Genomic DNA, 25,741 nt, shown 5'->3' with positions numbered 1-25,741 from the left:
AATAAGAATGGCCCCCATAGGCTCTTATCTCTGAATGCTTAGTCACCAGGGAAAGGCACTACTTGGAAGAATTAGGGTTAGGTGTGGCCTTGCTGGAGGAAATGTGTCATTAGGGATGGGCTTTAAGGTTTCAAAAGCCCATGCTAGGCCCAGTCTCACTATGCCTGCCTGCAGATCAGGGAGCAGCTCTCCACAACTGCTGAGCTACTTAGCAGTATCTGTCTCAAGATACACGATAAAGAAAAAGGGCCAAGTCTCACTAAACTGTCTCAGTGTAAATGTTAGCCTGTACATACTACCTACCCTTAGCCATTCCTGAGGCTCCCCATAGGTGCAGTGCTGTCTGCGTGTCACCAAGCTCCCTGCTGTGATGATCAAGGACTAAGCAGCCGAATCTGTAAGGCAGTCCCTAATGAAATGCTTTCTTTCAGAAGACTTACCCTGGTTGTAGTGTCTCTTCACAGCAACAGGGTCCGCGTGGTTGCAGGGTCGTGCTTGCTGAGTCTTGCTCCTGGGAGGTAGCGGCTGCCGAGGTTAAGCACCCAGAGCAGCTGGCCTCACACTCTAGGTAGGGTGTAGCAAGAGGATAACACCCCAGCTATGACACACTAATGCCACAAGGTCCCCGCAGGGCTCATGAATATTTACGGGTCATCTCCACTCAGGTTATTTGATTTCCCAGAAAGCAGTTCAAGTGGACAGCCACAGGGCTCCTGGTCCTGCTGTCTGCTGTGACAGTGGCAGAGCACACAGGTGTCTTCACTCCTGAGGTGCTTCCAAGCCACATGGTTGTTGCACTCCCTCCCACCTCAGCCTACAGTGGGCCTGAGGGGTCCAGCTGGGTGCTGCTGCAGTGTGGGGATATAGGGATCACACTGGCCCAGGGGCTCCCAGCTGCAACGACTGACAAGCAAGAAGGGGAGGAATTCCAGGACAGCGAAGGGAGCTGGGATCCATCCTGACCTGTGGGAATGCAGCCTGGCATGAAGACAGGAGGGTGGGCTGGGTTCAAGTACTGGTTCAAAGGTTTTGCTCTTTCTTTCTCAGCACTGACTGGTCAGTGCGATTGCTGGTGAGGCCAAGTCAAGAAAAGCTCCACCCACAGGCTACCTGAGAGGAGCCTCAGAATTGGCACAGGACAGCTACTATGCATAGGCTGAGGCTTACACGGACACTTTCATAAGACTTGGTCCATTTTATTTGTCCCGTATCCTGAGACAGATCTTGCTATGTAGTCCAGCATGTCTGGAACTGTCATGCCCGCTGCTGCCTCCCGAGTACAGGATTCCAGCATGTGTCACCACCAGGCTACCTGACGCTCTTGTCACTGCACTGACAGTTCTGATTTTGACTACTGTTCATTTACAGTGAATCACATTTCTAACACCCTGGTCTGCACCAAACCTGCAGAACCCAGGACAGATGGCAAGACATGTTCCCAGTAGCTGAGTGACACTCCAGGTTGCTCCAGGGCAGTCACTGAAAGCAGACCCTGACCTCAGGGCCTCAGTGACAAGCCAGGCTGGCTCCATGTGAAGTGCTGGGGGCTCTGCCTGCCAACACACAGGAGGAAAACGGTGTATTTGTGGCAACCTGTTTAGGGCTACCTGGCTGTCTCTGAGTAGAAGGCAGAAGGAAGAGTCTATGAAACGGTGTCCACTGTGACATGTGACACCACGCTGAGCAGTTTTATTAGTTGAAGTGGCCCTGTGTGTGGCCATGCTCCTGTCATGCTGCTCTGCAGTCAGTGAAGCACCACCATTGCTACCAGCAAGTGTGGCGGGACCAGGACCAGGACACCCAGGAACCAGACATCTCTGGCAGGACCATCCCTGTGTGTTTGCCCTTAGGAGGATGGCAGTCCTGTGAACCCACTCATGTAGGAAAAAAGCGTCCTCCATTGGGTACATCAGAACCATCCGAAGCTGGCAAGTCTGCAGCTTGGAGTTCAGTCCTCGGCAAAGCAGGACAGACAGACATCAGGCTGTTGAGGTTCCGACTACACCATGAGCAACGGGGCAGGGAGCCCTGCTGTGAGCACACCTCCAACAGCACCTGTTGGTCTAGGAATCCCGAGGGGCTGTTGTCGGGCCCTCACTGCATGCCGAACCACTGCTCTTGGTCAGCCCACTGGGCCGCCTCGCTGTCACTGCCCTCCAGGTCCCCTTCTTCCCCACTCCCCTCCATGTCATCCACATCTTCCTCCTGAGTGGCATCCGTAGGACTCTCCTCTTTCTCCATCTTCTGCATCCCCTCTAGAGACTTCTGGTCATTGGGGTCCAAACTAAAGAACAAAACAAAGGAGAGGCCTGAGTCTCTGCCCTGCTTCTTAGGACTGCTCTGTCACTGAGCTGGCTCAGCGGTGAGACGCCTAGGGTCAGAGAAGCTGCAAACAACTGTGGCTTCCAAGGCTGGGTCCAGGGAGTCCAAAGGTAAAAAAGGACACTGCCTAAGCTTTAGAATGTTTAACTTGAGGGGGCTGGAGAGGGGGCTCGGTAGCTAAGAGCACTTGTTGCTCTTGCAGAGAACCCAGGTTCAGCTCCCAGCACCCACATCCTGTCTCATGACCACCTGTGACTCCAGTTCCCAGGTATCTGGCATCTTCTTCTGGCCTCTGTGGGAACTAGGCACACACATGGTACACAGACACATACAGGTAAAACACCCACCCTCATAAATAAATAAACAATTTGTTACAAATGGCAGTTAAAAATTCTTAATTCAAGTTTGTCCTCCATAAAGTTTTTAAACCTTCTCCACTCTCAAGCCCCAGCACTCTGCTAGATGCAGTGGCCAGACAAGAAAAAGCAGCAGTCCTAACAGAGAGGCTTGGTGTTTGAAGCCAGACACAGGGCACACACCAGTAATCCCAGCACTTGGGAGGGAAAAAGGATCAGGAAACCAAGGTCAGCCTCAGGTCCATGATGAGTACAAGCAACCTGCCTCAAGCAAAGTCACTCTTCTCTGTGTGGCATTGATCCACATTGTCACATGGACTGTGGTAAGTACAGCCATCATACCACACCATGGGATGGACTTTACGTCCTGAGGAACAAGAAACTTTCATTAGTAGCGACACCACAAGGTCCAGAGGCCCAGGATATTGAAGCTTGGGCCTTGCATGTGGTAGGCAAGGCCTACCACTGACACTGAAGCAAGTCCCAGCCACTAAGCAGACCCTTGACCCAAGGCAGGCCATGGGTCAGCAAATACCCTTGAGGAAACTTGGTGCTGAACCTCTACTTCCAGGCCACACTGGATCCTGTTGGTATTCACAGACACAGCTACAGACACAGACATAGTTACAGATGTTAGTCTGTAACATCTCTTCTTGACCCAAAGCTTCCATGAGACTGTCTCCACAGAGGCTCCACACTGTGGCCCACCCACTGCTGAAGGAGCTCTGAGTACTGAGTGCTACTGAGTGCTCTAAAGTGCTGCCTCAAATGTCTACTGGACAAGAACAGATGCACGTGACACTTAGGGAGGACAGCTCCTTGCTATGCCTAAGACATACTCTCAAGCCTCAAAAGCCCACTCTTGCGCCAAGCAGTGCAAATGCCAGGATTTATGACTTACTACACAGCAGCACAGTGCTAAGAGCTTTTTACTAATACCCCGAATCCTCATTCAGCCATTTATTGATCTAAATAAATTTACTATCGTGTATCCACACACAAGTTTGTCTGCACTGTATAAAGGCCACGGCAAGCATGTGGAAGGAAGAGAACAAGCTTGCCGTCAGTTCTCTCCTTCTAGCTTTACCTGGTTGCTGGGAATCAAACATGGGTCTCTAGGATTATGTGGCAAGCACCATTACCTGAACAATCTTGATAGCCCTAATTCAGTCATTTAACAGCCAACGAATAGGTATAGACAAAGAAATTGGTTAGCATTTCACCAAGATGACAGGTAAACGCTATATTCAAACTTCAGAATTTAAGGTTTTGGGTTTTGTTGTTGTTGTTTGTTTTTGTCTTTTCGGGATAGGTTTCTCTGTGTAACAGCCCTGGCTGTCCTGGAACTCAATCAATAGACCAGGCTAGCCTCAAACTCAGAGAGATCCTCCTGCCTCTGCTGGGATCCAAGGCATGTACCACAATGCCACCTCAGAATTTAAGTTTTTAATTATGATAGTAGATAGAAACACAGGAACAACAGCACCTTGATTTAAAAAAGCAGAATGTAAACTATATACTAGGTCTAACCCTACAACATCATGGGTGCGTGTGGGCAAGTGCAAGAGGATCTGAACACATCAGTTTGGGTGGTACACTGGTGCAGGCTGGAGAAGAATAAAGCATCTCTTTAACTGTTAATATGCTTTAGGAAATATGTCAGCAGTCATGAATTCACAAATAACTCTTCTCTCATTACTATTCCTATCCTGCTTTCAACTGTGGGCACAGCGTGTGTTTGCAGAACTGTCACACAAGCCATTCCTCCTCTCCCTTCACCACCTCCCCACGGAAGCACCTACCTCAGTGCTATACTGTACTGGTCCATGGCTTCCTGATACTCGTTCACAGCTACTAGGAAGTCCCCCAGGATCCGATGCAGGACACAGTCGCTCTGATTAGCCAGCGCATTCCTCAGCAGAGCAATTCCATCTTCATATTTCTGTTCCCTGCCTACAGAGAAAGACAATCTTCACTGCTCAGCTAGTGCACAAAGTCATGCTCACTATGATGCCACAACTTCCTTGGAGACATCTTCAAAGGATCATTTCAATGTTTATGAGGGGTATGTGCACATGGTCTTTATAACAAAAAGCATTACATTAATTTATGTGGGAGTGAGCAGGCTTCAGCACATGAGTGAAGGTTAGAGGACAATTAGTGGGAATTGGCTATCATAGGTCCTCAGGACTGAACTGAGGCCATCAGCCTTGGTGGCACCTTTACCCAAGCCATTGAACCTGTGCCCTGAATCCTTAAAAAAAATTTTTTTCAGATAGGGTTTCTCTGTAGTCCTGGAACTCACTTTGTAGATCAGGCTGGCCTCAAACTCACAGAGATCCTCCTGATCCTGCTGCATTACAGGCATGCACCCCCACCACCTGGCCTAGACACACTCTTAAACTTAACTCCAGATGCCAACAGCAAGAAGGCCAGCACTAGACAAGGCAATGGCTCTGCACTACAACCCTGGGCCAAAGACCCTCTTCTAGCCTCATATACACATATGAATATACTAGAAGCAAAAAAGAACAAAGGTAAGAGGTTAAGAGAATTGAGATAGCTTAGAATTGTTCAAACTGACTAATGTCAGTTGTAGTCAGACTAAACTAGTTCAAAACTAAACCAAACAGAGATGAGCTGAACAGCTACTGAGTAATTTTAGCTGGTTTAAACCAATCTAAGCAGGTCTAAGCCCCATCTGATTGTGATAAAGCACTTCAAGCATGCTCAGACTGCTCTGTCATCTATAAGCTTTGGGGACTGCAGTGCCCACTGGAGAGGAGGGTCACAACCATCAACAAAGAGAAATACACAGCATACTCACTGAGCAGCTCTGCTTTTTTCACCACGGCCTTGACGTAGTCTGGCCTCTGGGCCAGGGCTTTATCTAACAATGTTTTAGCTTTCTCCTGCGTCACTGGGTCTTCCAGACATACAGTGGCTAACAGGGTAAGAGTCTGTGCGTTCGCACCGAGAGTTTTGTAAACATTGTTGGCCATCACCATTGCTTCTCGGATGCTGTTAGAAGCTAAGTAACACTCTATGAGACCTGGAAAACAAAGAAAGCAGAGAGACTTTATGGCAGAATGACCCCACCAAGCCCCTACAGTGCTCTGCCAGCGAGTGGCACCTACCCTGAGGTGCCTTCCTCCATTCTAAAGCTCCAATGGGGTGTAAAGAATGATCCAGCATAGCCCTCTGACTATATAAGCAGATTTTTCTTTTTCCCAACTTCAAATTTAAATTTTTCTCTTCAAATTTGAACTTGTCTTCCTGTTTTGAGATAGACTGCTGAGCTTATTTTAAAAATTCTTATATAAAAATATGTTTAGAGGAACAGAATCTTTTTAAGAGCTATTTTAGTCTCAGTGACTCAGTCACCAAATGTTGCTAAACCTGGCACAGCTCTGCTGGGCTACAGTGACATTCTGTTTCAAAAAAATATATCTTAATAATAAAAACTTTAGAAACCAATCAATCGATCAATACTGGAGAGACTCACAGTTTGGTTTTGAAGCCACTCTTCCCCCAGCTGCCGTGACTCTAACACACAACAGAGATGGCAAGCCCTGACCTAATAGAACCTTCCACCCGGATGCAGCTGTCAGGCCTGCAGAGTCACACTGGCAGTTTCCTGTCTTACCTTCGTAACAGTCCAAGCGACAAGGCGCGAGCCTTATGGCCTCCCGAAAATGTATTATAGCCTCCTGGACTCTCCCCATGTTCCTAAGTGCTGCTCCCTTGAGGAGTAAAGCTTGGACACTGTTGCTATTCAGTTGAATGGCCTTGGCGCCTAAGTACAGGGCCCGAGAGTAACGCTTGCTGTAGAAGCTATGGCATCTAGGGAAAAACAAAAACACCAGCAGTTACTTGAAAGAAGCCTATGAAAAAACTCAACACACACTGTGTGGCCAATTCCTGGAACCCTAGCACTTGGGAAGCTAACAAACTGTCTTCATAAACAAACAGATAGCTGCCCACATGGAGGAGGGTAAAGATGCAGAGAAGCCTGATGACTTGAGCTCAGCTCCTAAGCCCTCCACAGGGGAGGAAAGAACTACTCTTTCTACCTGTTCTACGACTTCCACACATGTCAGGTACTGACACAAATGTTTTTAGAAAGCTTTGCCCACAGTCATAAGACCCTATAGATGATCCCAGTAACAAACTATGCTACAACTACAACCCAGACATCAGTAAAGAAACACACACACACACACACACACACACACACACACACACAAACCAGCTAAGGTTTAACCTCCAAAGGGGATCTTGGACAGGTGTGGTCAGGCACACCAGTAATCCCAGGACTTAGAAGGTGAAGTCAAGAGGCTTAGATGTCAAAGTGGTTAAGTGAGCAGAGTGCTTGGCCACCAATGCGATTTCTTTGTCAAATCCCATTTAAGAAGGACCTCTGTGGAAGAGGACAGAAAGAATCTAAGAGGCAGAAATTTGGGAGGATTGAAGCAAAACAGTGTCCTCTGGACATGACAGAACAGCTGCACTCCCGAGCCCACAGAGCTGTGGTGCCTACATAGAATCAACATTCCAGTAGGGAAGGGGAAAGGGTTTAGGAAGTGAGGACTGATAAACAGGGAAGGGAAGTGAGGACCGATGAACAGCTGATGAGGACAGATCGTCTGTTTGTTTTAGGGTCTGACTCCTATAGGTCGACTACACTTCAATGAATTGCCCTATAGCCAGAAGTAAAGGAGAGCACAAAGTATAGTCAAATGGTCAGTAAATAAAATATCAAATGTAAAGAGGATACCAACTGGGGAAGGAGCACAGAGGGTAGAAGTCTTAAGGAGTTTATAGTGAATATGATCAAAATACAAAGTACAAAGTGGTCCCCTCAAAAAAAAAAAAAAAAAAAAAAAAAAGAAAAGGCATACATTCAAGGCCAGCCTCACCCACACAGTAGCCAGCCATAGGGTATATGAGACTGTCCCAAAACACAAAGGCCAGCCCAGGATGATGGTACACCCCTTAAACCCAGCTCTTGTGAAGCAGAGAAGGAAGATCTATTGTGATTTCTAGGACAGCACGGTCTACATCAAGTTCTAGGACAGCCAGGGCAACACAACAGTAGCTCTTTGGCCTTGGCAGCAGAAACAAGATGAGGACAGAGACAAACACCCTCTGGAAAGCGCTGCAATAAGATGCCCTTGTGCAGCCACTGTGGCTCTACAGTCTACCACCTCCACAAGTCGACCTATGACCAATGGAGCTACACTGCCAAGGACCAAAGAAAGCATAACTGCACTGCCAAGCTAGGAGACAAACACTACTGGGACTGGGCCAATGAGCTACCTAAAAATTGTCTATTGCAAATTAAGGAACAGATACTGTGAAAGAATACCACCTAAGTCCAAGTGGGCAGCTACTGCAGCATCCAGCAGTTCATCTTGAGGATTTCAAATGTCATAAAATAAATGTTCTTGTTTAAAAACAAAAACAAGGCCAAAACACAAACAAATCTGGATGTAAGTCACAAATTGATCCAAAAATAAAAATAAACAAGAAGAACTAGGTCTCTTGCTGCAGCAACTCGAGTGGGAGCACCTGCAGCGCGAGCTCGGGAAGAGACTCTACGGGTTGTAAGAAAATGGCAGACAAGCCGGACATGGGGGAAATTGCCAGCTTTGATGAGGCCAAGCTGAAGAAAACCGAGACGCAGGAGAAGAACACCCTGCCAACCAAAGAGACCACTGAACAGGAAAAGAGGAGTGAAATTTCCTAAAAGCCTAGGAAGATTTCCCCTACCCCACCCCGTCATCTCCAAGAACCCCTCACGATGTGGAGAAAGAGCCACCTGCAAGACGGACGCGAGCCACAAGCTGCACTGTGAACCCGGGCACTCCACGCCAATGCCATGGGCCTCTAGAGCAGGACCCAACCCCCTAATCGGACCGCCAAATTTCACCGGTTTGCCCTGGGATATTATAGAAAATTATTTGTAATGATTGATGAAAATAAAACCTCGTGGCAAAAAAAAAAAAAAAGAAGAAGAAGAACAACTAGCTGGGTTCAGTAGCGTACACCTGTAACCCCTGCACTCAAGGAGGCAGAGACAGGCAGCTCTCTTTAAGTTCAAGGTCAGTCTGGTCTACAAAGCAAGTCCAGGACAGCAAAGACAGAGAAAGATTAGGGGTGGAAAAGGGATGAGGAGGGACCAAAGAGAAGCTAAGCAGCTTTCTGGAGAATTTACTCATAAAGCCATGTTGTTACCATGGTTTTATTCCCTGTTTGTGTGAGGCCAGTGCTGACTGTTTTCACTCTGAGAGAGGCCCACTAAACACAATGCGTCATTTACTGTGCATAACCCTTGAAGTAGGGATCATTATCCTGATCTCCAAATGAGAAAACATACTCAGGTGAGTCAATAAATGCCTGTCCAAAGTCACAGGCACATCCTGGTTTGATTCAGATCTCGTGACCTGTGGTGATTTCAACTTATATTCTCTTTTCTTGGTGTAAAGACATAGTCTTAACCCTATGTGGTCCTGGCTGCCTGGAACTTGCCATGTAGATCAGGCTATCCTGAAACTCACAGGGATCTACCTACCTCTGCCTCCTGAGTGCTGGGATTAAAAGCCTGAACCACTATTCCTGGTTCAATTTATATTCTCTCTCTCTTCTTTTTTCAAGACAGGATTTCTCTATGTAGTCCTGACCATCCTAGAACTTGCTCTGTAGACCAGGCTGGCCTCAAACTCACAAAGACTGCCTACCTACCTCTGGCCCCCACGCCCAATGATAGGATTACAGGAGTGCACTACAATTGCCCAGCTCAAATTGATATCTCTCTTTTTTTTTGGGGGGGGGGGGTCTTAAGTTTGTTGCTTATTTTTGTTTTTCCAAGACAGGGTTTCTCTATGTAGTCTTGGCAGTCCTGGACTCCCTTTGTAGACCAGGTTGGCCTTGAACTCACAGAGATCTGTCTGCCTCTGTCTCCCTGAGTGCTGGGATTACAGGTGTGCATCACTGCACCTGGCTAGATTGATATTCTCTTAAAGAGAAAAAATAATCTCTTTTCAAAAATCCTACTAAAAATTGGAGAGAGAAGAGAATAAACAAACATACCCAGAGACTACCCAGGGCTCTGCATGCTGATCAGAAATGTTGAAAAGGCGGCAGCCAAGGTTCTCCACATCCTCCAGCCGCCCTTCTCGTGCCAGGAGGTAGCCATAGACATCCATCCCTTAAAGAAAAGACACAGTAAGAAGAGACTCTTGTACCAATTAAAAAAGGGGCTCAGAAAAGGCAAAGGAGAGACAGGGAAAATGGCTCAGAGCTAAGAATACTTCTTTCAGAGGGCTTGGGTCCAGTTCCCAGCACCCACATGGTAGTTCACAACCACATGTAACTCCAGGGAATCTGTCTTCCTCTGTGGAAACCAGCCACAACATTCACATGGTACACATACACACATGAAGGCAAAACATTCACAAAAGTCAGAGAGGAGTCTGTGAATGGCTGTGGGTTAAAGAAGATTGTCACCAAGCCTGATGAACACACATAGTACAGACAACCACTTCCCACAAGTTGTCCTCTGACCGCCTATGTGCATACACATAGTAATAATTTAATTTAAAAAAATTAAATAAATGCCTGGAGATAGAGCTCAAAGCTCAGGGTTTAATCCCTAACACCATATAAATTGGGATGGGTAGCACAGGCCAATAATCTCAGCATTTGGGAGCTGGAAGCAGGAAGAGCAGAAGTTCAAGGTCAGTCTCAGCTACTTAACAACCCTGAGGCCAGACTGGGCTACATGACACCTTGTCTCTAAGTGACTCAAAGAACAGCAAACCCATTCAAAACAAGAAAGGCCCTCTTCTGGCTCTGTGGGCTCCTGCACACACATGCTGAACATAAACTTTTGGGCACATACCACAAACATGAAAGATCGAAAGACAGGCAGGCAAAGGAGCAGAAGGTCCTATGACACAACTTGAAATCTATTCAAGTATCAAGAACTGTCTGGAGCCGAGGGATGGTGGCTCACACCTTTAATCCCAGCACTCAGGAGGGCAGAGGCAGGTGGATTTCTGAGTTTCTATAGAGTGAGTTTCAGGACAGCAAGGGCTACACAGAGAAACCCTGTCTCAAAAAACAAAAATGAACAACAAAAAAGTCTGTCCCTAAGTCTGTAGTGTAGTTTAAGTTTTGGTTTCTTTAAAAACTCAGTTATGTTATGGAAATATGTTTTTTGTTTTAATCCCATGTGTGGGATATGGAGACTTGTATGGCCCCCAAAGAACCCAACAATCCTAATCAGCTAAGTCTAAAGAGGTCTACGTCCCCTTTCCCTTCTAACCTTCTTTCTCTCCTACCTAGGAGTAGGGTTTTAAGGGAGATAGAGACTTAAGGAACCCCAAATGAAGCAGAGTTTAAAAACAGTGCCAATAGATCGGTATGGTGGCGCATGCCTATAATCCCAGCACTCAGGGAAGCAGAGGTACGCAGATCTCTGTGAGTTCGAGGCCAGCCTGGTCTACAAAAGTGAACCCAGGATAGCCAAGGCTATACAGAGAAATCCTGTCTTGAAAAAACAAAACAAAAAACAAAAACAAAACAGCACCAACACTGTAGTGTGAACAGCAGCCCGAAAAAGCCAAAAGAAACTATCACATAATGCTGTATTTCAACAGTTTAAGCCACTGGGCAGTGGCGGCACAAGTCTTTAATCCCAGAACTTGGGAGGCAGAGGGCAGGTGGGTCTATGAGTTTGAGGCCAGCCTGGTCTACATAGTAGGTTCCCCGACTGTCTCAACAAAACAAAAGAAAAGAGTGCTCAGCCCCAAATAGGTTTACTATGCTGAAAATGCCCAGCCTCAAAAATAGATCCCAAAAAGCTGCAGTTCATTCTAGAATGTAGATCATTAGGGAACATCACCTCTCCCATTCTTCAGCTCTTCTAAGCCTCTTCCATTCCTTCCTCATAGTTTATGAGGTCCCCACACTGGCTCTCATGCACCTCTTTCTACCATTCTCCTTCCTTTCCATTCCTTCAAATTCCCATTCCTCTCAGAGCAAGGTCACAGCCACAATCCTACCTGCCTGAACACCTAACTCTAAGCTAATGCCACCAGGCTAGTATTTCTAAAACATTGCATTTCTCTCTCTCTCTCTCTCTCTTTCTCTCTCTCTCTTTGCTGTTGTTCCTCATTTTTTTCCAGAGAGGGTTTCTCTATATAGCCCCTGGCTATCCTGGGACTCGCTTTATAGATTAGGCTGGCCTCAAACTAGAGACCCACTTGCCTCTGCCTAAGTGCTGGGATAAAAGGCCTGTGTCACCACCACCTGGCTTCTCTCTTTCTCTATTTCTTTGGGGGTAGGTAAATCTGAGACAGAGTTTCAAGTCGGCCAGGATGGCCAGATGAACTTGAACCTTTGATTTTTTTTAATTCTACCTCCCAAGTGCTGGGATTACTAGCATGGTGTGGATAGCTTGGAAAAGAGGAATAAACACCAGAGGGAGAGATCTTATACAAACAAACATACTTTCTAGATATCTTCACATTCAGTCATCCTTTCTGTTTGTTTGAGTCAGGGTTTCTGTGAGTAGCTAGCCTTGATCTCATAGTCCTGCCTCAGCCTGAGTGTTAGAATTACTGGCCACTTATTCTTTACAGATCTAAAAGCCTGTTTATTATCATGAGACATATTTTTCTAATAGGCTCTGTTAGGTCTTCACAAACTGCTGGCCTCACCAGCCTCTCAACCACTGTGCCTTGTTCCTTCACCTCCAACTGCTCCCAGGTCTGAGGTTCTTTTGCTGTTTGTTCTGACTTTAACCACTTTTTCCCTTTCTTCTTATTTGTTCCCCTGCTTCTTCATAATCATACCAAGGACACAGTAAAACCAAACTCCCTAAAAGGATGTTAGGGTTCTGCAGATACCAGTCAGCCAAGCCACTGAGAAGCAGGTGAGCCATGCAAAAAGAGCTGGCTCAGAGCAAGACTGAGGTTGAGATGTGTCCAAACCCTGCAAATCTCATCTTGGGACCAGTAGGAATAAGGACTGTTCACTCCATTATGGGTCTGCATATCCTGGTGCACAAAGCCTTGTGACCCCCACCTCTGCCACCTTTAAAGTAATATGTAGTCTGCTGGCCAGGTTTCAGGTTACAACGTCCTCTTTCCACATAAGGACATGATGTTCAGCTAGTACCTGGAATTGCTCTTCATGCAAATGAAGGACTCCCAGAACCTAGGCCCCAGAAAATGATGTACACTCATCCTGAAAACCTCTTCCCACTCCCCAAGGTTTATATAGCCCTGACTCGCCCCCCAACAAAGGGGAGCTGTTTCACTGAAAACTGTCCCTGCACTCACGAATGCTGCTAGACTACCCACCAGGCTAAGCTTCATTCCTTCCAGTCCACCTAGTGCTGTCTGGACACCCTGAAGGCAGAAACAAGAACAGAGCTGGTAAGCCATATCATAAATTTATTAACTCGGGCTGGAGAGATGGCTCAGTGGTTAAGAGCACTGGCTGCTCTTCCAGAGGACCTAAGTTCAATTTTTAGCAACCACGTGGCAGCTTATAACTGTTTGTAACTCCTGTTTCAGGGGATCTGACGCCCTCACACAGATAAACATGCAGGCAAAACACCAATCAATGTACATAAAAAATATAAAAAAATAAATTTATTAACTCATGGGAAGTGCTATCCCTTAAAAGAAAAAAGCTAAGCAATGGTCCGTGAGGAAAAAAAACAGTCAAATTCAAGCTAAAACAAGCATTCAGAATAGAATTTCCTCAGTGTTAAAAACATCCGCCAGGACAGAAGAGGAGCTACAACAGCAAGTAAGCCTTACAAAACTGTCCTGAAAACAGTAGCAGAGCTGGGCACTGTGGTAGTGCATGCCTGTGGGCCCAGCACTTGGGAAGTGGAAGAAGAATAAAGAATTCAAAGCCAGGTTCAAGGCTACCCTGGGCTACATGAGACTGTGTTTTCAAAAAGTGAAAAACAAAGAACTGGAGAGATGGCTCAGCAGTCAAGAGCAAACACTGCTCTTCACATGACCCAAGTGGATCTCAGCACCCACATCAAAAAGGGTCATAACGCCACCTCCTGGGGATGCAATGCCTTGGCCTCCACGGGCACTTGTCTCACATGTACATATTCACCCACACAGATAATAGACACATCATTAAAATAAGCTTAAAAATAACAAGAGACAAGAAACAGTACCTGATGCCAGTTCTTCTTAGCTGCCCATTCCCCTGTACAGACACTCTCTGGTCCAGGACTCACCTTTTATCAGGTAAGGATCCAACATCTGTGCCTGCTCAAACTTGAGGACGGAATTCTTACTGTCCCCTGCTCTGAAGTACAGGTCTGCCAGGCTCCCCAACAGGTCGACATTGTCTCGCAATAAGGATTTTTTCTCCAGTGAACTTAAAAGACATTAAATACTGAGCCTTACCATCTGTTTATAATTATTGTATCTGGGGTTGGGAATACAGGTGACATAGTTTTCTGTATGGATGACATTTTACAAAAAGATTTTTTGGGGCTTTGTTTTTGAGGTAGGGTCTTACTATATTATCCAGGTTGGCCTTGAACTCATGATCTTCCTACCCCCACCTCCCAAGTCCTGATATTTATAAACAAGCACTACAAGTCCTAGCTATAATGATAATTAACACAAAGAAATTTTGGTGAGCCAGCAAGATGGCTCAGCACTTGCCACTAAGCCTGATGATCTGAGTTTGATCCCTAGAACCTACATGGTGGAAAGAAAGAACTGCCTCCTCCAAGTTGTGCTCTGACCTCCACACAAACACATGTGCACAGTGAACAATAAATAAATACAAATGTAATTTTAGAAACTTTAAAAATGACATAGGGACAACGGACTTCACCCTGAGCCCTAAAGAGTTACGTAAGGGCCTGGAGAGACGGCTCAGCAGTTAAGAGCATCAGATGCTCCTGCAGAGGCCCAGATTCCATTCCCCCAACATTAGCACAGCAGCTCACAACTGTCCATAACCGCATTTCCAGGAATCCAATGCCCTCTTCTGGCCTCTGTACACTTGGCATGCACATGGTTTACAAACATACATGCAGACAAAACAACCATACACATAAAATTAAATAACCAAAATAGCTGAAAGTTATATATTTTTATATACATGCATATGTGTGTGTGTGTATTACCAAATATATCACTTACTATATATAAAAAAACTTTCTGGTTATCACTCTGTGTGTGTGTGTGTGTGTGTGTGTGTGTGTGTGTGTGTGTGTGTGTGATGGGGTTTCACATAGCCCTGGCAAGCCTGCCTCTGCCTGAGTGTTGAGATTAAAGGCATGCACCACCACACCCATCATGGTTACAGAAGAGGATAACATGTAATACATGATTTCTTTATACATCATTCACAAGTGACAGCTACTCATGACAAATACATACATACATATACATATATACGAGTTTTTGTCCTAGGACTTTATTTAAATAGAAATCCCCAACTGCAAAGAGGTATCCTATGTCAGGTGTTACAAAAAAACATGTCTTAACACACCATAAAGGTGTGACTGTGACACCTCAGTGGTTTGCTCTTTAAGGGTGGCCACCTTCACATGAACAGAGCAGAACTCAGGCCAGCTTCTCATTTTCAAAGACACACACAGTTTACTACACTTGCCACCACTTAGTGTACTAGAAAACAACACAGTCCAAAGATAACTGACTGCAACACCAGGCAATAAGCATTATCAGAAAGATAGCACATCTCCAGACAAGGAAAGGGCCAAGATCCTTGGATTAAACCAGATTTGGTGGCTCATGTCCAAAATCCTAGCACTAGGTAACTTGAGGCTGGAAGACTGAGGCAAATTCAAGGGCAACTTGGGCTATGTAGTAAGATCTTACATATCTCAGACCTTGCCTCCCACCAAATAATCACTGAGTTTTAACATCCTGACTCTCACCAGATGGTGTTGATTGCTCTCGAGTTGTCACCAGTGTGCACAAAAGCATATGCTTTAATCCACACAGACAGCCAGTCCAGGTTGGGCACACTCTGGATCACATTCATCGTCATTGATGCCACTTCTGCACCTTTTACAGAAAGGGATAACAAACCTAGGCTCCCAAAAAGCAAGAGAAAGGTGAGACACAGGATCCTCCTTCCAAAGAGCAAAAACAGCAGACTGCACAGCTTCTTCCCTCGTCTAAGCAAGATGCACACAACACACAGGGGTCAGCACCTCACACACCTTAGCCACATGTTGTCACTGAGTTACACCCCTAACCATAAATGTCGGCTATTACTTTCTAGTTTGTAACTGATGGTACGCAGAATGGTTTAAGTCTACTCTAGGGGCTGGAAAATGGCTCAATGGTTAACGGTATTTGCTGTTCTTGCAGAAGACCAAGGTTTGATTCCCAGCACTCACATGAAGGTTTCAAACCATCCACTAATTCCAGTTCTTGGGGCTCCAATGTCCTCCTAGGACCTCTATGGGCACTAGGCACATGAGTAGTTCACATACAAACATAGAGGCAAAACTCTCATTCATATAAAATAAAATTTAAATCTAAAAAAAAAAAACCAAAAAAAAAACCCTACTCTATTTAATGCATACTCATAACTGAGAACTACCATCTTTGACTGCAAATATCCCAGGCAACAGGCAGAAAACTCTATACCTAGAATGGCATCAAGGGCCAAAGGGCACTGCCGCAGGACCTCCTTATAGCTGGTGACTGATGGGCGTTCCTGACCAGCCTTCTTATACAGGTTTGCCAACATCATGTTTATCTACACACAAAAAACAAAGGGCAGTAAAGTAAGTGAGTCTACAACGTGTATTACAAAGGAAAAGCTTCATCATGAGCAAGCTCTGATTTTTATTCCAAACTACTATTCTGCTTTCTATTAGAAAATCAACCCACAGCCCTGCACAAAGACTGATTGTTCGAAACACAGAACCATCATTCTGTTTTTCCTGGTCTTGTTATCCTCCCAAACCACCTCTTTTTTAGACAGGGTTTCTCTGTATAGCCTTGGCTGTCCTAAACTCGCTTTGTAGACCAGGCTGGCCTCAAACTCACAGAGATCTGCCTGCCTCTGCCTCTGCCTCCCAAGTGCTGGGATTACTTTATAAGTGTGTACCATTGCACCCAGCTCAAACCACCTCTTAATATCTGAATTCAATTCCCAGCAACCACATGGTGGCTCACAACCATCTATACTGGAATCTGATGCCCTCTTCTGGCATACATGTAACCTGCTGATAGCGCACTCATGTAAAATAAATAAATCTTTTTTTAAAAAAAAGGTTGTTTTACATCCATGAAATTACTAAGTTTTTACCAAGGTTAACAAAGAAAATGCTATTATCCACATTAAAATGAAAAAATTTTCATAGACTGCTGAGTTGCCCCCGCTGAGAGTGCACATAGGTCAGATGTCTAAACTCAGACTGGATGCCAGAGCTCCCAATTCCATTAAAGGCGCACTCTTTAATACATTGCCAAATTAGACATAAATATACATTCTGCCAATAGGTACCAAGGGATCTTCTAGGTTTTTTTGTGTATGCGCTCATCTGTAGATGCATGCAAGTGTGTAGGGGTACATACACACACATGTGTGGAGGCCAGAGGTCCATGTTGAGTGTCTTCTTTGACACTCACTGAAATAGGAACATGACAATCTGACTACACTACCGGGCCAGCCTGCTGCCACCCCAGGTCTGGGGCTATAGAGACATGCTCCAAAAGTGGGCTTTTTACACTGGTGCTGAGGATCCAAGCACAGGTCCTTAGGTTTTCACAGCAAGCATTCAACCCACTGAGCCACCTCCAGTCTGAGGGGGATCTTGTAGTTTGATTTTACAAAGGGAAAGATTGATGCAATTAAATGTTCCTGTTATCAAATGATTATACATTGAATATAATAAAGAAGCTTTTTAAAAAAATGTTTTTATACCTACAGTATTCTTCAGATCATTATTCCTGCCGAGAAGAAATGTCTAAGAGGGGCCAGAGGGACCACTCAGTAGTAAAAGCATGCACTACTCTTTCAGATAACCTGAGTTCAGGTTCCAGAACCCAAATCAGGTGGCTAATAACTACCTATAACTTCAGATCTAGGGGTATCAGAAACCGCTAGTACACACAAAATTAAAATAAAAAACAAATATAGTCAGGTGTAGTAATGCATACCTTTAATCCCAGCACTTAGGAGGCAGAGGGAGATGGATTTCTATGAGTTTGAGGACAGCCTGGTCTAGAGAGTGAGTCTAAGACAGCCAAGGCTACACAGAGAAACCCTGTCTTAAAAAACAAAACAAAAACATAAAAAGAAAGAAAAGAAAATGAAGTAAAAAAGGAAAACTAAGGAATAGCTAGGCCTGATGGTGAGGTCTGTAATCCCAACTACTAGGTAGGCTGGGGTAGAAAGAGTCAAAGTCCATGCCAGTCTAGGTCACACAGCTTAAGGACAACCTGAGTGAGTTAGTGAGACTGTCTCCAAATTAAAGTTTTAAATGAAAGAAAAGGGTTGAGGCTGCATCTTAGAGAGATTGCCAAGCATGGCTGAGACCCTGGGTTGGATCTCCAGCACCACAAACCAAACCAAACTTTTCTTCTGTTGTCTGTTTTGACATAACCTTGACCTCCTGGTTTTCCTACTTCTGTTTCTTACGCGCTCAGATTATCGGTGAGTGTCACTACACCTGGGACTATCAATGAGTGTCGCTATATCAAGAATTACTGGTAAGTAACACTACACTTGGTATTATTAGCAAGTGTTACTACACCTGGCTGAATTCTCAGGGTCCTTACAAAGTCAGCCATCGATCTGTTTGCACCTCAGCTCCACTACTAGGGACAAGTAGTGTCCCTAGTACTAGGAACCATGAGAAGAATAAAACTGACTTCCTAAAACATGGAGAACACAGAGGATGGGGCAGGGTAAGCAGAATCGGGGAAGAGGGAAGTTCAACTTACTTTGGGAGTTCTTTGTCTTGAAGGGATCCCATCAAGTATAGCTATGGCGTCTTTGTCTAATTTCAGCATTGTATAACACTCAGCCATTTTGTATTTCACTTCAATTTCAGATGGAAGACACTGGGTGATAAGAACAATATCTCTTCAAAACATAATCTCAACAGCATGACAGTTCTTCAAAATATTAAACAAAATCCTTTTGTAGTCTAACAATTCTGTTCCCAGATATGCAATCAAGAAATGAGAACAAGGCAGGCAGTAATGGCGCATGCATTTAATCCCAGCACTCAGGGAGGTGGAAGCAGGTAGATCTCTGTCAGTTCCAGGACAGCCTAGTCTATAAAGCAAGTTCTGGAACAGCCAGGACTCCATTACACAGAAAAACCCTGTGTCAAAAAAAAAAAAAAAAAAAAAAGGAAACAAGAACAAGCTCACCCAAAAACCTGGACACAAAACATTATAGCAGTATTATTCATGATTGACAGGAGGGAGCAACCCAAAGTCCATTAATATAAAGAAGAACAAAATGCATACACCATGGAATATTATGTGATAACAACAAAGAAAGAAGAACTGTTTCATTCTATAACCAATCAACCCATCAGTAAAAAAGACACATCAATCCTGTCTCTCAATGTGTGTGTGTGTGTGTGTGTGTGTGTCTGTCTGTCTGTCTGTCTATTTGTGTATGTATAAAATGTACATATATACACACAGGTCAGGCAATGGTGGTGCATGCCATTAATCCCAGTACTCGGGAGGCAGAGGCAGGAGGATCTCTGAGTTTGGGGCCAGCCATGGCTGCACAGAGAAACCCTGTCCTGAAAAGCCAAAATAAATAAATGATTAAATGAATCTGTTCTCTCAATCACCTGGCTCTGTGGAGTAGATGCAGAATTCCCAGTTGAAGGTCGCACTTTTGACGTTTTACTTAAGGCTTTCTTCTGCTGTAAAGCCATGGTATACTTACTCACAGCGTTGCGGTATTCCTTATCGTGAAAGAGAGAATCTGCATGATACACCAAAAGCTGGTACTTCTGAGACGGGGAAAACAGCTCACTAGAACACAAAAGAAACAAATGCTACATGGGTTATTTTGAAAATTACAAATAATAACTTGGTGCTTACCTAAGTCTAACACAAAGCTTTGTATGTTAGCTTACAAAAAAGCTAATATACCTTACATGCAAGTGGCTAAATGAGAGGCACAACATTTGAACACTATGCCAACACATCTAGAACACTATCTTACTGTATTTTGGCTTTGTAAAATATACTGTTTTCTCACTACAGACACTAAATGATACCTATAAATCAAATAAAATAAACGGATAAAGAAAACATGCTTTCCTTCCCTTTTTTAAGCCCTTTCACCCTTTTCTGGCTTTTGAGACAGTGCCTTACTCTTTAGCCCAAGCAGCCTTGAATTTATATCAGTCTTCCCGCTTCTGCCTCAGAAGTGATGGATTACAGAATGTGCCACTATGCCAACAATAAGACCTCCTATTTTAGTGTTGTTTTACATTACACCTATATTATCTTAGGTTAACATCAAACTTGAAGATAATATTGTCAAAGGATAACAATTACAACCTGACCATTATCAAAGAGCTAGAGAAACTGGAAAGGGGAAAATTTACTACTCTGGATCTTTTTTAGAAAAACTTAACAAAAGCAGGCACCTGAAAACTTTAAATACCAAAGAAAAAGCCAGTATAAGAACAGAATGACAACTCAAAATGGCAGAATGAAAAAGGATCAGCCTTAGTAAGTCTTTTTAAAGAGTTGTTGCTATTGTGAATATGTTTATGTGCACATGTATGCTGCTGCTCAAGAAGAGAATGTTGGATCCCCTGGTAGGTACTTGATATAGGTGCTGGGACAGAAACTCAAGTCCTCTGCAGGAGTCCAAGCACTCTTAGCTATGACACCTGTCAGTCCCTACAGTCTCTGTAATTTTACCTGCAGTAGGGAAACCTGACAGCACTAAAAGCACCATTACCTTGACTCTCAGGTGTCCAAAGACAACGTAAGGAAACCCATACATTTCAAACTTTTTTGTCAGTACTCCACGTTAGAGCCCAAGGCCTCACAAATGCTGGGCAAGTCTTCTATCCCAGAACTTCACATTCCAAAAGACACCATTTTAACTAGTCCTTAATAACAAGGTTAAACATCAAGACACTGCTTTACTTCCTGTCCTACACGGGGTACCCAACCAAGGCCTCCACATGCTATGCAAGCATTCTACCCATAGCTGGTCTGCAACCCCAGTTACCAGCCCTGTGTTTACACCTCCAGTCCCACTACTTCCCAAATTAAGTGAGGTTTATACACTTATACAGGTAAAGAACAGACTAAGACAAGGAATTCCATAAGCAGAAATTTATATCATCATCATCATTTTGGTTTTCAAGACAGTGTCTCTATGTAGCCCTGGCTGTCCTGAAACTCACTCTAGACCAGGATGCCTCGATCTCAAAGATCCGCCTGCCTCTGCCTCCCAAGTGCTGGGATTAAAGGTGTGCCCCACCATGCCTGGCCCAGGTATTTTAAAAGTAGGGCAGGCTATATGTAGTGGTGCAGACCTTTAATTCACTGAGACTCAAAAGGCAGAAGCAGGTAGATCTCCGTGAGGTCAAGGCCAGCCTGTATATTGCCAGTTTCAGGACAGTTAGGATTATAGAGACCCTATCACAAACAAACAAAACAGGAGAAGGATTAAAAAAACAAACCAAGTAGGCACCACTGCCAGGCATGGTCATACACTCCTATAGTCCTAGCATTTCGAAGCAGCGGCAGGAGGGCCAGGCATTCAAACAGGTGTCCTTGGCCATATGATCAGTCCAAAAATCAGCGTAGGCTATTGCCCTGTCTCAGAAAGGGGGGTTAGAGGTACTCAGCACTTAAGAGCATGTGGGTTTTTGCAGAGGATCTAAGCCTCAGCCCTAGCGCGCGCACACACACATACATGCACACACCAGGCAGCTTACGATTGCCTGTGACTCCAGCTCTGACCTCCATGAATCTGATGCCCTCTTCTGGTCTATGGTGCCACCAGGTCTTCATATACATACATATGTGCAGGCGCATAAATGTAAAACCAAAGAGATTCCAAGTCTATCAGATGTCACCCTAATTTCATTTCACTTGAGAAGCACTAATCAGAGGTGACTTTTTAAAGACTTTAGTATTTATGCATACTTGCATGTCTGGGTATATGCATACGCATATACCACAAAACCAAAAACCAGATGGCTTAAGAACACTGGCTGTTCTTCTAAATGTTCTGAGTTCAAGTCCCAGCAACCAACCACATGATGGCTCATAACCACTTATAATAAGATCTGGTGCCTTCTTCTGACCTGCAGGCACAAATGCAGACAGGAATACTGGGCAAATAATAAATAAATAAATAAATAATAAGTAAGTAAGTAAGTAAGTAAGTAAGTAAGTAAGTAAGTAAGTAAGTAAAAGCGTTCATGGTCAAAGCCCAGTGAAGTGGCTCACACCTGTAATCCCAGAACTCTGGGAAGCAGAGGCAGGTAGATTCTCTGTGAGTTCGAGACCAGCCAGGTCTACAAAGTGAGTCCAGGACAGCCAAGGCTACACAAACCCTGTCTTGAAAAAATAAACAAAATGTTCAAGGTCAGCCTCAGTTTCACCAGGATCCTGTCTCAAAAGGCAAAACAAGCGGAGTGTGATAGTACAGGCCTTTAAACCCAGCACTCTAGAGGCACAGGCATGCCGATCTCTAAGTTCAAGGCCAGCCTAGTTTACAGAGAGCCAGGACAGTCAGGGCTATACACAGAAACCACACAGGGAAAAAAAATATTTTTTAAGGCAAACAACATTCAAACAGCAGAAAAGAGGCAAAGGGAAGGGCTACTTCAATTCTGAACCTTAAGCCAACCATCTTCTTTCTCCAAAGAAAACAATTAAGTTTCTCATGCATCATTCCATAAACATGACTAGGCAATAAGTTACAATGTATAAATACCCAGCCGTTTTTGTGAGTGGAGCACTATCTTAGATGCTTAATTTTCAGTGTATAAACACAATCAGGCCTTGTAAGTTTCCTGTCTTGCTTTTGATGGTGCCAGGAACCCAAGCCTGGGTCTTACACATGCTATGTAGGCTCTCCATGTCTGAGCAAAATCTCTAACATCAGGAGAGCTGTCACAAACCACTCAACTGCACCTTTCATTCCTTGAGTTTCCTATATGCTTAGCCAACCTGCCCTTCTTTGGATTTATTTTGGGTAGTGCTAAAATGAAACTTTTGGGTCTCAAACATTCTAGCTAGGTAAGTATTCTACATCTGAACTATGGCACCAGTCCTGTTCTGTTTTTAACAGTGTGTAGATTGTCTGTTCAACAAATATTAAATATATAAAGAATAAAGGTGAGAACTTAAATACTTCCTATAGCTAAGAAACTGCCAATCTAACCTAATGCAAAAAAGCATGGGTTAACCAAATTTAGTTTGGCTAGAGAAGCAAGCTCTATAGCATTCAAACAATGTTTTAACATCGTCAAGACTAAAAGTAAATATTGGGGCATTAATTCCCAATAAAGAAAACTGCTTGGTATAAATCACTCAGATCCAGGGGGAAAGGCCCCAGAATCAACACAGAAGGCTGACAGAGATCAGCGTTCCTCTTAACGTCACATAAGAAAACGGCGATAAAATGATGCCTGTGACCAGCGAGGTCCAAAGCACATTAATGAAGTGGAAATGGGGGATAGTGACTGAATTACAGGCTCCTCACAGCCTTTGGCTGTCTGACTGCACCAGCTTCAGCCAAATGCAAATGTCTGCACAAAGACTCCACTGAAAGGTCATCTGGAGGTACTAGACAGTAGTGGATTACCACAGAAACTATCCCCAATCAGAGCCAACCAGAATTCAAATACCCTAGCTAATCTATGCTCTCTAGAGTGTGAACGGGGTTGACCTACTGAACCTTCCTGTGATAATATATACATTTCCTTAGTAAATTTCAGTAAGTTCAAGAGTGCTTCTCACACATGGAAACTGGGCTTTTTCAACAGATGACAAGTGCAACGCAGAAAATCAAAATTAGAAAATCCTGGTGGCAGGAGGTCTGTTCAAGAAGTGATTTCTGAGCGGAAAACTGAACCAGGAAGTCGTTCTAAAGTGAAACCAGGTGAAGACGCTAAGTAGGCGCCGCAAGCGCCAATGCTTGGAGTTGAGAACCAGCTTGTGCTGAGAACACAGGCAGGGAGGCTGGCCGGCCGGCAGTGAGAGCTCAGACATGAGAAATGGGAGAAAGGAAGGAATAGGCTGACTTGGGGAGTCCTAACGAAGAGTGAACATGATGGGGAATTTTTAAGCAGGGTCCAAGAGGCACTCAAGGCTAGAACTGTCCCGTGCTTCCTCCACGACTCAGGAAGCCGGGCTAGAAATGCCATACAGTTGGCAGTGCTTGCCTAGCAGGCATGAAGTCCCTGGTGGAACCAGTACGAGCCTGGTGGCGCAAACACCTGAGGCGCCAGCTTCTGGGAGGTGGAGGCAGGAGAGTAAGACGTTCAAGATGACGCTCGGCTGGGCAGCCTGCTGCAGGCTAGCCTGGGCTCTATGAGACCCTGTTTGTAAACAAAAGCAAGCGAGTCGCTGCACGGCAGCTGCGTCGGGCCTAACAAAAGGCTGCGAGGACGGATGCTCTCGGTTTCGGGTGTGCCAGGGTGACAAAAGCGGGGTCCCCTCCCTACGCCGGCGGGGGAACCTCCGTGCCCGACACGCGGGCGACTGGATCTCTGCGAGGCGGCACCGGGACGGCGCTCTCCTGGAAGGAGCCAGTCCTCCGAGGCCACCTCCGCCGGAAGAGGCCCTCGCCGCCCGCGCAGCCTCAGCCCCGGCTCCCCGACCGCCGCTCCCCGCCTCCACTCACGGGTTGTTATTACTCATGGTCAGCAGCAAGCTGCTGAGGAGCCGCACGTTGGAGTGCAGCCCCGCGGCCGCCATGTCCCGCACATGGTCTATCACACTCATCCTGTCCGGCGACACCGTGGCTCGGCAGCAGCTGACAGAACCCCCGAGAGCGGAGCTGAGCCGAGCCTCGGGGAAGGTTCCAAAATGGCGGTGGCGCTGGGGTCTTTCCGGTCCACACGCGGCTCCGCCCCCAAGGGTCTAGGTGGCTACCGACGTGCCTGCGTAAAAAGACGCCCGCGGGGAGGAAGGGTTTTCGCCCTCCTGACGTCATCATCGTAAAAGGCGAACCTTTCTGAGGCCCGACAAGGCAATACGGGGCGTCCCTGTGGGGACAGTGGCTTTGTTGATAGGAAGCCAACCTGAGGAATGAAGGCCTCTCAGAGGTCAGTAAAAAGGTACAGGAGTTCGTCATAAATAGAGCAGAAGCGGAAATTTTTAACTGACAGTTAAAAATTCAATTTTTGAATCAGGCGCCCGAGGGCCGGCTCTTAGCAACTAGGCATGCGCACCAGGTTGGAGCTACCACGCCCCCTCCTCCGGTAGCTTGAGATTCTGTCACTGAGACTAGATTCCTTGGTGCAAGACACGGTGAGCCGCTAGATCGGTGCAATTAAAAAATTGGTACAAGAGTTCGAGGCCAGCCTGGTCTACAAAGAAAGTTCAGGACAGCCAAGGCTACACAGAGAAACCCTGTCTTGAAAAAACAAAAAGAAAGAAAGGAAAAAAGGACTAGGTACAGGAATGAGGTCGGATCCCTGATAGCCCCGTGGTCAACATGTCGAGACTTTACAAGCTCGTTTCTGCATTGCATATTCACAAACCATAACGCTTAAGCCATTACCTTAGAGGCTGGAGAGCCTCACCGGTCCAAAGTGCTTATTCCTCTGGGAGAGGACACAAGTGCGATTCCGAGCACCTAACTGGAGGGAGACCCACAACAGTCTTAAATCCAGCTCCAGGGCATCCTTCCTCTGGCCTCCATGGGCACCTACCTGCGCATGGTGCACAGACATATCGTCAGGCACACACGATGTTCATAAAGATAAATATAAAAAGTAGCAACTTTGGCCAGGCGGTGGTGGTGCACGCTTTTAATCCCAGCACTCAGGAAGCAGAGGCAGG

At 45.4% G+C, this 25,741-nt stretch overlaps 2 protein-coding genes across 3 annotated transcripts; one reads left to right on the top strand and one right to left on the bottom strand.

Moving 5' to 3' along the window:
• Window positions 1-1,655: 1,655 nt before the first annotated feature.
• Window positions 1,656-24,768, bottom strand: Anapc7 (anaphase promoting complex subunit 7). 2 transcript variants are annotated; one of them, XM_055605981.1, is made up of 11 exons: window positions 24,579-24,768; window positions 19,537-19,723; window positions 18,665-18,784; window positions 16,358-16,469; window positions 15,637-15,790; window positions 13,954-14,096; window positions 9,771-9,888; window positions 6,325-6,521; window positions 5,506-5,730; window positions 4,481-4,631; window positions 1,656-2,284 (listed from the first exon to the last, which is right to left on the bottom strand). In XM_055605981.1, the coding sequence occupies exons 1-11, from the start codon at window positions 24,677-24,679 to the stop codon at window positions 2,095-2,097; spliced, it is 1,698 nt and encodes a 565-aa protein (XP_055461956.1). In that variant the 5' UTR covers window positions 24,680-24,768; the 3' UTR covers window positions 1,656-2,094. The 2 variants fall into 2 exon arrangements, with proteins under 2 accessions (XP_055461956.1, XP_055461957.1); XM_055605982.1 differs by lacking the exon at window positions 24,579-24,768 and having other exon boundaries at window positions 19,635-19,706.
• On the top strand, window positions 8,243-8,554 carry LOC129675863 (thymosin beta-10-like). Its single transcript, XM_055605985.1, has one exon. It carries the CDS (start codon window positions 8,293-8,295, stop codon window positions 8,425-8,427), a length of 135 nt encoding a protein of 44 aa, XP_055461960.1. The 5' UTR covers window positions 8,243-8,292; the 3' UTR covers window positions 8,428-8,554.
• Window positions 24,769-25,741: the final 973 nt, after the last annotated feature.

This window comes from Psammomys obesus, unplaced genomic scaffold, assembly GCF_907164565.1.
Source record: "Psammomys obesus unplaced genomic scaffold, mPsaObe1.curated_primary_1811, whole genome shotgun sequence".
Taxonomy (NCBI): domain Eukaryota; kingdom Metazoa; phylum Chordata; class Mammalia; order Rodentia; family Muridae; genus Psammomys; species Psammomys obesus.
The sequence above is the reverse complement of the archived record's forward strand: the minus strand, read 5'-3'. Positions and strand labels throughout refer to the sequence as shown.